The following is a 16,622-nucleotide window of genomic DNA, read 5'->3' on the forward strand; positions in this document are numbered from 1 at the left end:
CCACAGTGTGGTGTCAGCACAGCCCCAGGGGCTGCAGCTCCCCACTCCTGCCCAGGCTGCAGCACGAACCTCAGTTTCTGGGAAACACTCATTTTCCTTCTGCTCCTTCAGGCTTAGGGGCCCAAGCTGCTCCCTCCATGTACTGGTCCGTGGGTGTCCTCATCACCCCCTGCTCCTCCTGCCCTCCCAGCACCTCTGTAAACACTGCCCTGTATTTAAGTCCTTCTGTTTGAAATACCTAGGGTGTTTTATTCAATTAGAAACTAACAAAGTAAAATTACCCCCATTTTACAGGTGATAAAATTGAAATTCAGAAAGAGGAAGTGACTCAACCAAAGGCAAACCTGGTACCTCTCCCCCTACCATGTCTCAGCCACCCTGGCCCCATTTCTGGAACACACCAAACCCGCTTGCACTCCAGATCCCTCACACCCATTCTCTCTGTGCAGAACATTCTGTCCCTGGCTCTTCACATGCATACTTTCTCTTCATTTGGGCCCCATGCAAACATTACCTCTTGGGAGACCTCGAGACATCAGTAATTTCCAAGTCACTCTATTACATCATCCTGCTTTATTTCCTCACCATTCTCTGAATGTTTATTTATTTACTTGTTTACCCCACTGGACTGGAAAGCCCATGAGACCAGGAAGAGTGTCTGACCAAATGCTGTGTCTCAGGTGCCTCAGGGTACTGGCACCAGTATGCACACAATACTACCTGCTGTGAGCTTGACGGATGACAAGGCTCATGAAAAGCAGCCGATTATTTTGGAGCACCAGCTAGGACCTGCCTCTCCCTCTGCTGCCTCTCTGCCAGCAGTTCAGGGGGCTCATCGGGGGGCTCCACAGCATGGAAGCCCACAGGAACTCCACTGTCCAGCATTCAGGCCTCAGGGGAGCTCAGTTACTCCATGCTGAGTGAGTCAGCCTGCCCGTCAAGCCCCCTGAAGATGGCAGTGTGCTAACACTGACCTGGACGTCAGCTCATCAGCAGACTGGAAGCAGATGGCCTGTTAAAAGTTAAGTGCAAAAGCCAGAGGGGTGGAAAGATCATCCGAGGTCTACAATTGTTTGAGCACTTACCTTTCCTCCAGCACTAGTCACTGGGCTGGGACCTGTCCTCATCAAAGATGACAGGCATTTCCCGAGGTCCTCCTGAGAGGCACGCTGCATGGTGTGATCTCTGCAACCAGACAGCTTGGGTTCAAATTCTGATACCATTCCTGACGGGCAGCATGGCCCTGGTGAATCACTAGGGTCCTCTGCAGTCTGGTTTCCTTATTTGCAAAATAATAATGTTGATAGTAACAGTATCACTTCCATAGGGCTGTTTTGAAGATCAAGAGTTAAATCACTTCAAATATTTAGAACAGGGCTTGGCATGCCATAGCCGTCCATTGTTATCGTCACCTTGTGCACTGCTCTAAGTTCCATACACGTGTCCTCTTACGCAATACTCAGAGAAGTCCTCTGAGGAGAGTGTCTAATATCACCCCCACCTTATAAACAAGAAAACTGAGAAACAGAGGTTATACAAGATCCAGATCCAGAGTGCGGAGCCATGCTTCAAGCCCAGCTGTTCTAGAATCCCTAGAAAGCCTGATCACCACACGGGGCCAGAGAAAGCAGACTTAGCCATAGGCAGGGCCAAGCCAATATGGTAGTTGTTCAGAGGTCTCTAGCACATACCACGTGTTGGTACCTGCAGGCAGGGTTGACCCAACAGATACTTCTGAGGGATCACACAGGCCCAAGGTCTAGAAGCAAAGCTGCAGGGAGAGAAAGGTATTTTAGGCAAAGCATGGAACATCTGGGGACCTTCAAACCCTCTGAATTTGCGAGCCCGGCAAGTCCCAGGTCTGAGAAGTAGGCAGTTGAACCTGGGGAGGCAGGCACCCTCCAAAATGCAGAGGAGCGTCTAGACTGTGCTAAAGAGCTCGACTTTTACATGGCAGGCAACGAGGGAGGAGACTTCATGCACTTACACCTACTGTAGAACGTTAGCTGCAAAGAAATCCTTTAGAATCCTCTGTGATAAAGAGTCAAATCTACACCCGCCAGTCCTCCAGCCCTGCTCCCGAGTCCCACCAGACTCGGCGCTCAGAGCGGGTGCTGCGCTTCTTCCCGCCTCTGATCTGGGCAGATTTTGGCATAGAAGAGTTGCTCAAATATTTATGGGACTAACTATGCGACCCACGAATGTTCAGCCATGTTGTGGGAAAAGAGGGACTAGCAGTTCAAAAACTGCCAAAGATCCGCCGAATAGCTCCCACGTCTGAGGGAGCATCTAGGAATAGCTGGGCTCCCTTTAGTCCATCTTGGCTGTGCCTCTTTACTGCAGCGTCCAGGCAGGGCTGCTGTGAGGTGGGTGACTTGCCCTGCAAATGCCATCAAAGACACCAAAATACAAGATCACGTTCCTGTCACCGCAGCCGGGACAGAGCGGCGTGTGGGGCAGGGCCGAAGGGGCCGGGGCCCTTATGTCTAAAACGGGCTTTTCTCCGTCGCAGATCCCGTTTCTCGCATAGCAACTACCACATGCTGTGACCACTTTTTCCTCTTTGCCCTCGGTCTTCCAGAAGCTCGCACGCAGAGGCCTCCGCGGCAGAGACCGCGTCCGTCGAGTTCGCGGCGCAGCACCGCAGTCCAGAGAGCTGGAGGTGCCTCCCGCCCCAGTGGCCTTCGGGGGGAAAGGCGGCGGCGGGGGCGCGGGAAGGGCCGCGAGCGGCGCGGAGTTGCAGGCACCGTCCTTCCAGCTCTCCTTCAGCTCTTCGCCCCCGAAGCTCAAGGCCGCGCCCACGGTGGGCGCTGGTGTTGCCCCGGCTGCACACCCGGCGTACCGACTCGCGGGGAACGGCGGGACACGCCCGCTGCCGGACCGCGGTTCCCAGGGCCCGGGGCGGGGCTTCAGGCGCGCGAGGCATTGTGGTCCTGGCAGTCCACTGGAGCCCGGCCTCCGACTCACGCCCTGTCCCGGGCTGCGGCCCGGACTACATTTCCCTTCCGCTCACCCACCATCCCCAGGCCGCCTCGGCGCGAGTCGCTTGCAAGCAGAGAGTCTCCAAGATGGCCGCTTGGGGAAGGAGGCGTCTCGGCCCGGGCAGCAGCGGTGGCGGCCCCCGAGAGAGGTGAGGCCCGAGGCTGGCGCCCTCCCCGGGCGGGCGGCGCAGGAGCGCGGCGTCCCATGAGGCATCCTGAGCCGCAGCACCCTGGCTGCCTTCGCGCGCCCGCCCGTCCCCACGCCGGGCACGCGGGGCCCAGTCGGCCGACCCAAGACCCGGAGAGCCGGGCCCGAGAGGCCTCCGCAGAGGGCTCAGGGTCCGGGGCGGGGTGGGGGCGGGGCGGGGCGGCGACGTGGGCCGCGGCCGCGCCGCGCGAGAAGACCCGGCGTCCCTCGCGGGCTCAGGGGACCCGCCTGGCAGCCGGCGGGCCGAGCGGCGTTCGGAGCTCCCGCCCCGCCAGCACACGCGTGGCCCTCTCGTCCGCGGCCCCTGACGTGGCGAGGGAGGGAGGAGGAAGGGCCGCTTCCCGGAGTGGGCCGGCGGCATCTGCCGGGGTGCCGCAGCCTTCCCCGGTGTGATCTCGGCGGAGAGCCAGCCACTTCCTCGAGGGGCGATTCCAGCGTTCTTGTGTTGTGGGAGTCCTTTAAAGTGACCTTTCCTGATGAATGGGGTGTGGGTAGGCAACTAGGAGTTTTGTTTCTTCCAAGGAGGATCTCGATTTGGAGAGCTGATTTTCTGGAAGATGAGATTGGAGTCGTTTCGTGTGTTTCGTTGAATTTACAGGTTTTTTTTTTTTGAAAGCAGTTGCAGCTAGCAGAAGCCACTGGAAGCTGTACAGCCACTAGAAATTTGGGAAAGGATGTGTATTGGTGGGGTCACCTGGATTAAACCGTCCTGTCCATTCTGTTAAGCCATGGTTGGTCTAGCAGAGGTCAGCAAGAAAGGGAAGTTTGCGTTTGCCTTTTCCTCTTGGTGATAAACCTGAGAAAATTCTGAGATAAACAGAAAGTTCTCTTTCCCCCCTCCTCTCTTTCTCTCACTTATTCTACATTATTCCTTTTCTTTGACTGAGTGCATCTAATCATGGCTGTTGCCTGCAGATGGTTTTTCCATCCCAGAAGATTTTTCTTGTTTGGTAGTTGGGACAGATGCCTTATATCACATTTTATTTTGAGCTCAGTTAACCAACATTGTGTGCATTTTCTTTTCCTTGGAAAAGCAATGAATGGCAAGCAGGTAGCTGTTATTCCAGACTCCCACTGGTATTTCTTAGAAGTTAAAAAAGTGACCTCAGTGGTTTCCAAATGGTCTTAAAAACTAGCAAACGTTTTCAAGCTCTTTAATGCACATATTAATTATTTAGTACTAGGAAATAACCTGTTTAGAAAATTAAGAGTATCTGAGAGAAAGGCATTTTTCCTTACTGGATACAAACAACTGAAAGGTCCTAATGGAGATGCCCCAGACACCATACAGGGAACGTGCTAGTTAAGCATTTACTGATCAAACTGGGGATTTTTTTCTTGGTTGGAGACAAGTGGTAATTCAAAACTGAGTTTGCAAACCAGCCATCCATAGGCTGAATCCAGCCCCTTGACTGGTGAGCCTCGGTTTTTACAGTAATTAGTTGCCAACAGTTATAAATGGAAAAATTTGACGTAAAACGCTCCTTGAAAATCTGAGTAGTGGCCGCCTTTTTTTTTTTTGGTCAGGACAAGTACTCTTCAGTTCATCTCTCACCTTCTGGCTTTACCTGCCTGGTCTCCTGGGGTGTTGAGGTTGCAACCTTTGGTCTGAAACTGACATCTCTGCTCACACATGCAGATGTCTTCTTTCAGCCAGGAAAGGGCATCTGGTTTTGTGGTTTGGATGATGCCATGTCTCCTCCTTCCATATAATGTGCTGTGGCTGGGGGTACCTCTCTGTTTGCCTTGGCTGTTGAGGCCCCAGCCCGGCTCTGTTAGGAGGTGTCATTTGCCTGAGCCCAGTTTCCCTAAGAGCCTCCCATGCTGAGCAAGGGAGGGAAACATAACAGCCGCTGGGCCTCCAGCTAACTTCTGGGCACACCTCCACTGCTGCTCCATGTGTGGGAAGGCTGTTCGGGTGGGGCAGGCTGGATTAATTGATTGCCCAGCACTGGAGATTATGAGGCCCGAGTGCATTATGACTGAAGTAGGCTGTTTATGGCTCTCTCAAATGACTTTGTTCCATGTTACATTGTGCTGACTCAGATCTCAGCTCCACACTGTAAGACGACTTGTCTGACTTGTTGCACACACCTGGTTGGAGTCAGCTTTATTCTGAACCTGAAGGGAAACTGCCTGGTTTGGGTCAGGGGCTGGAGGAGAGCAGCATTTTGGGCAGACTTTCCAGATTTGCCAGTGGCTGCAAACTCCACAGCCTGCCTTGTATTTAAAGGCCCTACCTGTCCACAAGAATTACTGTCATCAGCTGTGTGTTAATGATAGTCTGATTTGGAATACACAGTGTGTGGATTTTTTACCTGGTTCTTGAGTCTAGAGCTGTAATAATTCAGTAGCTACTATCACTTGTGGCAATTAAATTTAAATTAACTAAAATTAAATAACTGCTCCTCCGTCACACTAGCCACATTTCAGGTGCTTAGCAGCCTCATGTGGCTTGTGGTGACCATATTGGATGGCACAGATACAGGAACGTGCCCATGATGCAGAAGGTTCTACTGACAGGATAGTGCTGGCCTAGACAAAGAGGAGAGGGGTATAAACAGCAAATTGGTAGCTGCCTGCTTGTTGATTTTTCTCTCCATGTCATTAAATCTAGGGAATCAACAGTATTGTAATGAAGAACATCAGACTCTGGGCTGTAACCTGAATTATTGTCCAAAATTCAGCACACTAGCAGCGAGCACATGAAACAGATTGCCACTTGTCCTGTTGGTGTCTTTGAGACACTCTTGCCCACCTAGGAAGGCACAGCACAGGTATCTGTGTGTCCTGCCACTCAAGTGCCATTTCTGATCAGCTCACAGACAGCGCGCCTATCCCTGGGGCCACTCATCTTCACCCTGTAGCCCCTGAGCACCCTGAGCCCTCCTGATTGTGGGAATATGAGCACCATGTGTGCTGCCAATTCCTGACTTTATCGCCATGTGAAGTTGTGCTTGATCTGATTCTGACACTGGTGGGAGACAGTAGCTCTGTCCAAGGGCCTCAGGTCTTCAGAGGACCAAGCACGGTGGACAAAACGTTTAGGTTTTAGGGTAAAGTCACTTTGTAACCTCCCACCCCCAGCTGTGCAGCCGTCTGCTCCAGTGTTTTTAGGCAGCCAGTTCTGTGGAATTATTTCCACAGCGTTCTGTACCACGTGGCATTCCCCTGCGCGTAGTCCTCCACTTTTACAGCTTTGCTTTAAATCTGAATGAGACGAACGTGGTCCTGGATGGCTGGGAGGGATTCGTTACCAATCCAGCTGACCGGATGGACCACCAGCCACACAAGCAGGTGGCTCACAGTCCTGGGGTACTGTTCACTCATTCTGATGCGATCCTTTCCTTTAGAGCTAAGACCTTTAGGGGCTTTGGGTATTTTGCTTCTCTTGAAAGACTCCCACTCTGGCTCCCGTGTGTGGTAAAGCGCTTCTTTCCTCCTGGTCTGGGTGAGCCACACAGCTGCAGCGTCTGCACCCGTCCACAGGTGTGCAGTCCTGAGGGTGTGGGTCTCCCCAACTGGCCATGCATGCTTGGGCCACACGTTCTGACCCTGAAAGTTGGGTGTTGGTTAAGGTCTGCTGGTGCACGTCTTCTGGGGCATGAATTTACATTTTCCTTGACTCAATCAGGCTGGATTACAGCTGCAGCAGCTTGGGCCTCAGGGGTTCCGTCCTTCAGCCACATTCCGATCCAGACCCAACGTCCAGAGAAGGGAGGGATGACCTCATGTCCAGGGAGGTGAGGAGGAGGCAGAGGCCAAGCCTGAGATGGCCTTCCCTGCCCTGGGCCTGCACGCCCATGAGCAAGGGCCACAGCAGGAGGTGGGAAGTGCTCTGTGGCCACCTCGCAGCCGCCACTGTGTTCTGCCCCTGGCACTGGCCGCAACTTTATGGGCCACAGAGTTCTTGGGAAAGCCACTGAAACTTAGTCGTAAGAGTCCTCAGCTCAGGCTCTCAGCAGGCCTTTCTGCTGTGACAGGACTGTGTGTCCGTGTGGTCTCTTAGGGCAGCCATTAGCCACATGTGTCTGTTGAGCATTTGAAATGAGGCTCATGTGTCTGGGGACTGGACTTTTTATTTTACTCAATTTTAATTAACTTAAACAGCTGCATGGGCCTAACACTGGGCTGGTCTTTGCAGTTCTCCCTTTGGTCCATCTGCCCTGCAACTGTCTGGGGGAGTGGGGGCCTCACCCCACCGGACCTAAGGCTGACTGGCCCAGCACAGTGGAGGCTCTGCTCGTGGACACAAAGCCAGTGCGTGACTGAGAGGGAACTTGAATCCTACACGTGATGCAAGCACCATGTTCTGTTCCCAGAGAGGTGCGTGGTTACTAGAGCAGAAGAGGAAAGTGTCTCTCACTATGCTCTCACAATGGGGCTTTCTCTGAAACAGATGAAAATGTCAAGTGCCCCGTGGACATTCCTTGGCCTCTGGACTGTCCTGGATATTTGGGGCCACATGTCTGGGCCTTCTGTCCTGACGCTTAAATCTACAGCAGTGAAGATGTTAGCTGCTTTCTTAGACTCCTGAGGAAGTACTTTTTTGTTAGCCAAAACTTGGTTTTCCTAGACCTGGGGGTAGCAGTGGAGTCCAGCACCCCACCTGTCAGAGGTACACGTTAAGGGGAAGGCATCCTGACCTATGGACCTAGTTTAGTTTTTCAGCCACAGGTTCTCTTAATTACTGTGATGGTTTTCCTTGCATCACTCACGTCAAACGCAGTTCCTCCAGCTGTCTGTTGGGAACCTGTTGCAGGCAGGCCCAGGGCTGGGGTTGCTATGGTGGAGTGCAGTCTCTGCCTTCGTGGAGCTTGGAATCATTTTCAGCAGGAGCTAAGGCTCCATCTGTCTGTGAGCCCGGGGCCTGCGTCAGGAAGAAGCCTACAGGAGGTGCTTCCACTGCGGTTTGACTTGGTTCTCTGGTTCTCACATGATCAAAAAGTGGTGGTGACTGTGGGGCAGCTTGACCATTGCTTGATTGAGTGAAACACGGAAATGGAATTCTCCGTGTCCTCTTCACTGGCAGGAATGGAGAGCGGCACAACCCTCATAAGAAGCTGCCTGCACCCAGACCGACAGAGGTAGGGGCTTGCTGCCGAAAATGAGTGGCCTCCTGCACTGCTCAGCTGTGGCAGGCCCACGGCTGTCTGGTCTCTTCATCCAGAGGATATGGGCTGTTCAACGAGGTTTTTCTTTTTAAGAAAACATTTATAATTAATTTTCCCATTGTAAAAGAAGCATGTGTTTTTGTTTTTAAATACAGAAAAGCATGAAGAAAAATAAAATTTTAAAGCTGCCTGTCAGGCCACTGTCCAAAGAAAACCGTTGTTGACCATTTCTCTTGCATAGCACCTTTGATACTTCATCTCAGATATTTTGTCTTTGACTTTTAAACATAGTGTGTTAAACACACCAAAAATATGTTTCTGACTTCAAAAGTCATAAACTTGCTACCATGTGTGACCCTTGAAATCATTTTGCTAAATGAAAGAAGCCAGTCACAAGCCCACCTACCATATGATTGCATTTATATGAAATGTCCAGAGGAGGAAGCTCCACAGTTAGGAAAGAGAGGGGGTGTCGCATGGGGTGGGAGTGCGGGGTTGGGGTAAATGGGGAGTGATGGGTTCCTTTTCGGGATGATGAAAGTGTTCTAAAATTGATTGTGGTGATGGCTGCTGAATTCAGGAAAGCAGTGAGCCATTGGAGTGTATTTTAAATGGGTGAATTGTATGGTGTGAATTTTGTCTCAGTAAAGCTGTTATTTTTAAAAGTACAGATTAAAACCACAATGTGATACCACCTCACACTCATTAGCATAGCTATTAAAAACAACAGAACAGAAAATAACAAGTGTTGGCGAGAAGGTGGAGAAGTTGGAACCTCAGTGCAGTGCTGTTGGGAATGTAAAATGGTGCAGCTGCTGTGAAAAACTGTATGGCTGCTCCTCAAAAAGTTAGAAATAGAAGTACCGTATGATCCAGCAACTCCACTTCTAGGTATATATCCAAAGGAATTAAAAGCACAGACAGGAACAATATTTTTATACTGTGTTCATAGCAGTGTTATTCACAATAGCTAGGAGGAGGAAGTAACCCAGGTGTCCATCAGTGGATGAATAGATTAACAAATGTGGCTTACTGGAATACAGTAGAATACTATTTATCTATAAAAAAGAGGGATACTCTGACACCTGCTGTATAACATGAATAAACCTTGAAAATACCATGTGAAATAAGCCAGTCACAAAAGAACAAATACTATATCATTCTACTTATATGAGATACTTAGAGCTGTCAAGTACAGAGACAAAGTAGAAGAGTGGGGAGTGGGAGTTCTTCTTTAATGGGCACAGAGTTTCAGTTTTGCAAGGTGCAAAGTTCTGAAGATGATTACACAAAATGTGAATGTACTCAATGCTCCCAAAATATACACTCAAAAATGGTTACAACAGGAAATTCTGTGTTACATGTATTTTATCATAATTTTAAAAAATTAATAAACCTGTTCACTGGTCAGTTTAAGCAGTGGAAAACTAGCATTACTGTGGCTCATGTGTCCCTCTGCCCATGAGAGGCTACCCAGTTCCTGAACTGTCTGGCATTTCCTTGCCTTCCCTCATAGTTACTGCACTGAAAAAAATCCCTAAGTGGCCCTTCCTTTAGTTCTGTGTTCCTGGAATCATGGACGCAAGGCGCCCACCTGCACACGCTTGCTCTTCCCTCTGCCTTCGATGTGTGTGTTCAGCCATGAAGCATAAGCTCCAGACTGTTCGCTGTCACTCCAGTGGAGGATTTCACCATTTTTTTCTCTCTCCTTTTGTTAGTAATCTGTTCCTCTTACCAAACAGTGCTGCTCCGAGCATTCTTGTGCAGCTCTGACTTGGGGAGGTGTCTCCAGACTCTGGGGAACCCACATTTGAGAGTGCTTAGTAATCCCAGATTCCTTTGACACCAGCTTTGTGAAGGTGCAGGGACCACAGGGGGGTAGGGCACACACACAGGGTTCTCAGATCCCAGGGGAAATGGGGTTTGTCCTGTCATGTCTTCTGTGTGGCCACCTTCTTGCCAGAAAGCCTGTGTTCCCAGGGGATTTCTTTGATGACTCTTTCCTGAGTACTTCCCGAGCAGTTCAGACAAGGAGAGGGCAGGCCAATTCTGGTGTAAGGTATAGCAGGAGAGGAGGTTCAAGAGCCTCAGGAGGATGCTCTGCTCCACAGGCTGGTCAGAGGCCTACGGCTCAGAGCGATCTCAGCACGGGCAGCAGGCGATCAGAGGAACAACCTCCCTTAAAGACCACAGTGCATGCCAGATGCATAAGGGTCAAAGGTCATTTGGTAGAAAGGGACCCCCTTTTCTTTGTGGAGCTGCTCCATTCCCCTCCCTAGTGACAGTCATCTCTTAGGTCTTTGTATATCCATCCAGAAATGTTCTGTGTATACATTTTTAAGAACACACTAAAGATAGCATACATAAACACTGTTTGGAACTGCCTTTTTCACTTTTTTGGAAGCCTTTCCATTGTCAGCACTCTCTCTTCTAACACAGATGTTTTTTATTACTCTCTCCTGGTCATTTCACATCTGCAATGAAAAGCAGAAATAGAGTTCCTGAGGGAGCCCAGGGTTCCGAAGATTCCAGGTAGCTATTCTTTATGATCTGCTGTGTGGCCCAGTTCAAGTTGGGAGTTGGCTGGTGATTCTCTGAAGTGCTTCAAGGCAACCTCCTCCTGGATCCTTTCCTTAGTGGGGTTACATTTGACCCAGAAGCAAAAGCACGCCATTGTGGGTGGGTGCCTGTGTAGCCCGAGGATGGCAGACATGGCTCTCTCCTGGGTTTGTGAAGTAACTGTCCATGTCAACCATGCACAAATGAACCTGGTGGCCCAGGCAGCCTTCAAATCCTACATTTGCAGGGGCAGCCCAGGTGCAAGATGTGGGTGCTTACTGCCTGTGGGGTGGCCCCTCACAAATGGGGTGCTCCTGGTGAGTGTGTGTGTAGAACCTTGCTGTCTTCCTTCCTTGTATACCATGTGGGATCCTGGGAATCTGCTACTCCAGATGAGTGGAGACCAAGACTCACTTCCCTGAACCGGGTGTAGTGGTTTGGCTGTAAAAGCAGAATTGGTGTGCCTCAGGCAGCATGGCTCTGTGGGCCTCTGGGCACACCTGGTTTGCTGTGCTCAGGAAGCTGCACTCGGCTCATGCCTGTCTTCACACTGCGGAGAGCTGGTTTGTGGGGACAGACAGGATGGGGTGCCTTGCCCACAGTGAGCCATGGGCTCCAGGGAGCTGCGGGCTGCTTCCGCAGGCTTGGCTGCATTCGTCAGGTGAGCCTACCTGTGTGCACACACACTCGCCTGTGGTTTCATGACAGCCGTGTCTACTCACTGTCGCTCGTGTGCTGACATCAGCAATGAGGGGATTCTGAAGGGTACCGCCTCTCACCCACTGCCAGGCTTAATGGGACCCATGGACGCATCCCCTAATCCGTGTTAACAAATGACAAAACAGCACCTCGGCCCCCTAGCCCACACCAAGGGACCCAAGGGAGCCCGATCCTGGGCTGGGCAGAGGTGGCCATGGTGCCAGCTCGGCTTGCGGAGGTAAGGGCAACGGAGCGGGGTGGGGACTGCCCACTGATGTGTTTGTGAGATAGAGCAGGCTGTCGCAGGCGCATTATGGGCCTACTCAGGAGGCCACAGTGTGCCAGGCAGAACAGGGCACTGCACTGAGGTGCCTGGGGTTTTGGCAAGAACATTCTGTAATCCTAACCTTGACCCTGACGCTTTGCTTTGCGTGTTTGACAGGAATTAATTGGTGGCCAGATAGTGCGCCTCAGACGTGGACTGCAGGGTGGTGTCCCCTGGCCTCGCTTTGATAGCAGGAAGCACTCTGGCTTGGAAGCACTTCCCCCAGAGCACAGAGCGCACAGGACCGGCCCCTCCCTTTCCCTGTCCTCCCCCACCTATGCCTGATGAACCTGAGAGCACAAAGGAAATCTCTGGGCCGCTGTGACAGTCAGTCCGTGACCAGTGCTTCCATTCCCCATGTGACTTACCCATGTAGAGTGGGACCAGCCCCTAGTGTTGCTTGTGTGCTCAAGGTGGCTTCCAAAGTGCTGAGACCCACCTGGGAGTAATCCCAGTGTGAGCTGCCTCTCCCCTTCCCCTTCAAGGGGAAAACCTGGCTATTTTGTAAATGTCTGATGGAGTCTTACAGAAACAGCTCATTAACATCCTGGAAAGGCAGCCCTGTCTCCTGGTACTCTGTAGCAGCCACCTTTCTGTCGGGCCCCCAGGGAATGACTGCCTCCCAGGGCATAGCTTAAATGGGGCCTTGATTTAATTAGCCTCCCTGAGCGCACTGAATTACAGGGTCTTTTTTGGGGTAGTTTCTTCTGCCTGGTCCAAGCTGTGGCTCCACCTGGGGTGCTGCTTCGTACCTGGGGGCACCATCAGCCTGGTAACCAAAGGTTTCATTTCTAGTGAGTGCAGGAACATGTTAGCCAGTCTGTCCAGCTGGAGTGAAACCCTGCCACTTGGGTTTGCTTGCTTTTTGCTAAAAGCAGCTCCCCATGAACCCTGCCCGGGAGTAACAACTGGAAAGAGCACTTGGCAGTTTGTTTCCGTCTGGCTCTCTGACCGCCTGCCCCTTTCCCATGGTTTGCCCCTGACAGTCCCATTTCTACCACCTTCAATATGCAATTGCTCTCATCTTTGGAGAGCTAGAAGTGCCTTTATGCTGGACTTAGAGGCTCTCAGGCTTTGATTTAAAAGCCTTCGTGGTCCCTAATGTGCACCATCAGTGACCAGGAAGCTCTGAGCCCAGCTACCCCGTGGACTTAACCTGGCCAGCCACGTGGTGTGGGCACCCAGCTGCTGGCTTGTGTCTGAGTACTTAGGGCTCTACTTCCCGCGGGAGCCAGAGCTCAGGCAGGAGGGCCATGCTCGCCTTGTTTGGCCCAGTACACCAGTCCCGAGCCCCAGCTAGGACGCACAGACTTGGAGGGGGCTGCGGTGATTGCCAGGAGACAGATGGGATCCCCGGGCCTCATCTCCTGTGACAGTCTGACCAGCCTGGGGACCAGGGGGTGCTGCTCACTGAGGCATGTGGCCAAAGATGGCCTGGTGGCCGTATCATGGGTTAAGCAACTTGATCCATCCTCAAGAGCTGTGTCTAGCAGCATCCCTCCCAGAGGCTAGTATAAAGGTGCCTTATCAGATGAACAGATAATACAAATCCAGGAGAAACAGTATATGCTGGGTGCAGTGTAGAGGTTCAGAAAGATCTGGGCAGGCTGAAATAAGCCAAATCAAAGTGATAAGGTGTTTACAGGTCTGTGTTTACGTTGCCAGTCAGGGGTGTAGGGAGATTCTGCTTTGGTTGGGAAGTTTGCACCAGAGACGCCTCAATGTGAATCCTAAGTCTGCCGTAAATGGGTCCCTGCCAAAGTTGTGCCAGCCTGCTGCCTGGCTTCAGTGCAGAGCTAAGCCTTCCATAGGCTCCAGATTCATCTTCTGGTCAGGGTCATATCCCAAGGAAAAGTAGGATCTGCTCAGCTACTTACAGTAGGCCTTTGTCTATAGTGTTTCTTACGTGAGTGAGGTGTTCACTGGTGATGGAGAGTCCTGAGCCACAGTGTGAGAGTGGGCAGGAATGTCTGGGGCCCCTCACAGGTTGCTTGCACACTGAGTCACTGCTATCTTGAGGGCTGTCTTCCTAATTGAATCTCAGGGCTGGTGCTCCTTGGGCTGCAGGCCTGGAAGGGGCCTGGGCCTTGCACAGCTTGTCCTGCCGTGAGGGCTGGAGAAGTTTTGTTCTGTTGCCCAGGGTGGAGGCTGCCCTGCGCACTGCGGTTCTGCGGCAGGGATGACTAGTTGTGAGCCGTGAAGGGCCAAGGGTTTGGCAGTCTCCGTCCCAGGGGTTTGTTGGTTTCCGAGGAAGAGTCTTCCTCCCAGTTTGCCCTGATTAACCAAGAACAGATTTCATCCTGCTGACCTGGGCTTCTGCCCTGTTTGTGTTAATGTGATTCGGAGCTGAAGCCGTCGTGGTCCCCTGGGGCTCCTTTGCTGGCTCACAGGTCCATCTACTGTGCTGGGCTGTCTGCAGGCCCCGAACATAACATGAGCTGTCATCCTCTTAGAGGTTGGAGTGCTCTTTACATTCACTATTTTATTCTTGGGGGAAAAAATTCTTTAATGATGTATAATATTGGGTTCTAAGGAAGGTAACAAAAGAGAGAGGTGGTGCCCTCCAGAGCTTGGGCTCTGCTGAGCCCAAGGCCCAGACTTCCCTCCCCTGGCCTCTGCTCTGTGTCTCCCCAAGAAATGTGGCAAGTGCTCCTCAGCCTAACTGTCTCCCCTTTCTCCTGCCCCTCCACAAGGGTGAGCTTGTCAGCCACAGACTGTTACATCGTGCACGAGATCTACAATGGAGAGAATGCCCAAGACCAGTTTGAGTACGAGCTGGAGCAGGCCCTGGAAGCCCAGTACAAGTACATCGTGATTGAGCCCACCCGCATTGGCGACGAGACCGCCCGCTGGATCACCGTGGGCAACTGCCTGCACAAGACCGCTGTGCTGGCTGGCACCGCCTGCCTCTTCACCCCGCTGGCCCTGCCCTTAGATTACTCCCACTACATCTCCCTGCCTGCAGGTGTGCTCAGCTTAGCCTGCTGCACCCTGTACGGGATCTCCTGGCAGTTTGACCCTTGCTGCAAGTACCAGGTGGAGTACGACGCCTACAAACTGTCACGCCTGCCCCTGCACACGCTCACGTCCTCCACGCCGGTGGTGCTGGTCCGGAAGGACGACCTGCACAGAAAGAGACTGCACAACACAATAGCCCTGGCCGCCCTGGTGTACTGTGTAAAGAAGATCTACGAGCTTTATGCCGTATGATCGCAGTAGCACAAGGAGAGAAGCAAGCAGCCAGTCCACGAGACAACAGAGGTCAGGGTGCCACCGGAATGGTCCTGCTGTGAGGCAGCAGAGCCTGGGGAGGCGTTTGGTTCAATGTTTGTTATTTAAAAGAAACACAGATCACAGTGTACTGAGGGTTTTGCAGCTCACTACACCAAGATGTGGATCCTGTCACCCTTGGGGGCCTGAGGCTGTGGACGTCTGCCCGGGCAGTGAACTGTTGATGGCAGTGATGCCACCAAGGGGGTGTGAGTGTGCTTAGGGATCTTTTAAGTCTGTTGTTTAATTGTACCACGCAGAGCCAACCCAAAGCTGTTGACCATTAAAATTATGAAATTTCAGCTCTGGTGTCTTCCGTCTCCATGCCGTTGGTGGCAGCTTGCACACGGAAGGAGGGGTACCACGGGAGCCTCCTGCTCCTTGCTGCAGCCTAGGGTCGCCACCGACAGCAAGAACAGGGCAGGCCTAGACCCCTCCCAGAACAGCCTCGTGTCTCACCCTAAGCTGTTCAGGGACACCGTCCACGTGGACAACTGGGTCCCAGTACCTCCTATCCAGAGGTTTTGATTTAGGAGGACACATAACTGTTTTTAAAGCACTGAAGCTGTTCCTGACGTGGCCTGAGCTCACCCCACTGCCCTAGGCTGAGAGAGGCCCTCTCAGCAGCCTCTGCAGCAGCCCCCAAGCCCCACCCCACCCCCATCGCCCCAGCCCGCAGAAGCCAAATGCCATGCACCTCCCTCACACGAGAGGGCATACCCTGCATCATCTTTACATTCCCTCTGAGGCTTTCAAGAAACAGAAAATTACTCCTCCACAGAGGTCAGGCCCCTGCCTTGACTGCAAACTTCCACAACCTGCCCTCCGTCCTCCCTGAAGAGCTCCCAGGTTCTTCCCTCTGAAGGGCCCCCTTTAAAAGGCAACTGACTGGCTTTTCACCTAGTTTTAAAGGATCCATCAGATCTGACACCAGAGGAATGATGGGGTGCATGGGTAGGCAAGGCGTCAAAGGGGTCACTGAGCCATTTTTTCTGGAGATCCAGAGCAAAGAGTTTGAGACTAATTCCAAAGGGCCAAGAAGTCATCCCTCAGTGGACTGTTGGGTGCACACTACTGTTGACAAGGCAGTCTGGCCACGTGGGACAATGGTAAATTGTCTCCAAGCAAACACTGCATCTTGACTGCAGTGCAGTGCCCATGACCCCTCAGGAATTTGCTGGCTTCTGAGCCTGCTGGATAGGAATGGTGGGTGTTTTTGAAGTAAACAGCCCAGCTTTGGAAAGGGAGCCCCACACTGCCCACAGCTAGAGTTCAGGGGGAGGTGGAAAGCAGACAAGCAGTGGCCCCAGGGTCAGCCAGGCAGAAGCTCTCACCAGAAGCAGAAGCCCACTGCAAACGGGCTGGCTGTGCTGCGCTGAACAGAGAGATCCTTGCTGGGTAGACCAGCCCAGGTTCTGAAGTGCCAACCTGGCTATGTGTTCCATGTGGAGGAGGTGAAGACGTGG

General features: G+C 52.2%; 1 protein-coding gene and 2 long non-coding RNA genes across 7 annotated transcripts in view; 2 read left to right on the forward strand and 1 right to left on the reverse strand.

Moving 5' to 3' along the window:
- LOC108405655 (uncharacterized) overlaps positions 1-3,602 on the reverse strand; it is a 28,452-nt gene extending 24,850 nt beyond the window's left edge. For 3 of the 5 annotated variants that reach the window (XR_005063731.2, XR_012130406.1, XR_001855247.3), the window contains exon 1: positions 1,086-3,602. This is a non-coding gene — a long non-coding RNA (uncharacterized lncRNA). The remainder of the gene's footprint in view (positions 1-1,085) is intronic. The other 2 variants (XR_012130407.1, XR_005063730.2) reach the window with 1 other exon arrangement.
- Positions 2,998-15,458, forward strand: TMEM11 (transmembrane protein 11). The gene is made up of 2 exons (XM_017673918.3): positions 2,998-3,130; positions 14,580-15,458. The coding sequence occupies exons 1-2, from the start codon at positions 3,069-3,071 to the stop codon at positions 15,094-15,096; spliced, it is 579 nt and encodes a 192-aa protein (XP_017529407.1). The 5' UTR covers positions 2,998-3,068; the 3' UTR covers positions 15,097-15,458.
- On the forward strand, positions 3,626-8,752 carry LOC140849001 (uncharacterized). The gene is made up of 3 exons (XR_012130408.1): positions 3,626-6,932; positions 7,334-7,515; positions 8,222-8,752. It is a non-coding gene; the product is annotated as an uncharacterized lncRNA (long non-coding RNA).
- Positions 15,459-16,622: the final 1,164 nt, after the last annotated feature.

This window comes from Manis javanica, chromosome 4 (genome assembly GCF_040802235.1).
Source record: "Manis javanica isolate MJ-LG chromosome 4, MJ_LKY, whole genome shotgun sequence".
In the NCBI taxonomy this organism is placed as follows: Eukaryota; Metazoa; Chordata; class Mammalia; order Pholidota; family Manidae; genus Manis; species Manis javanica.

Excerpts from the sequence above, each read along its gene's own strand:
- TMEM11 (XM_017673918.3), top strand. The coding sequence starts at position 3,069 with ATGGCCGCTTGGGGAAGGAGGCGTCTCGGCCCGGGCAGCAGCGGTGGC. Across the intron at positions 3,131-14,579 it reads GGTGGCGGCCCCCGAGAGAG|GGTGAGCTTGTCAGCCACAG; the intron begins GTGAGGCCCGAG and ends CCCCTCCACAAG.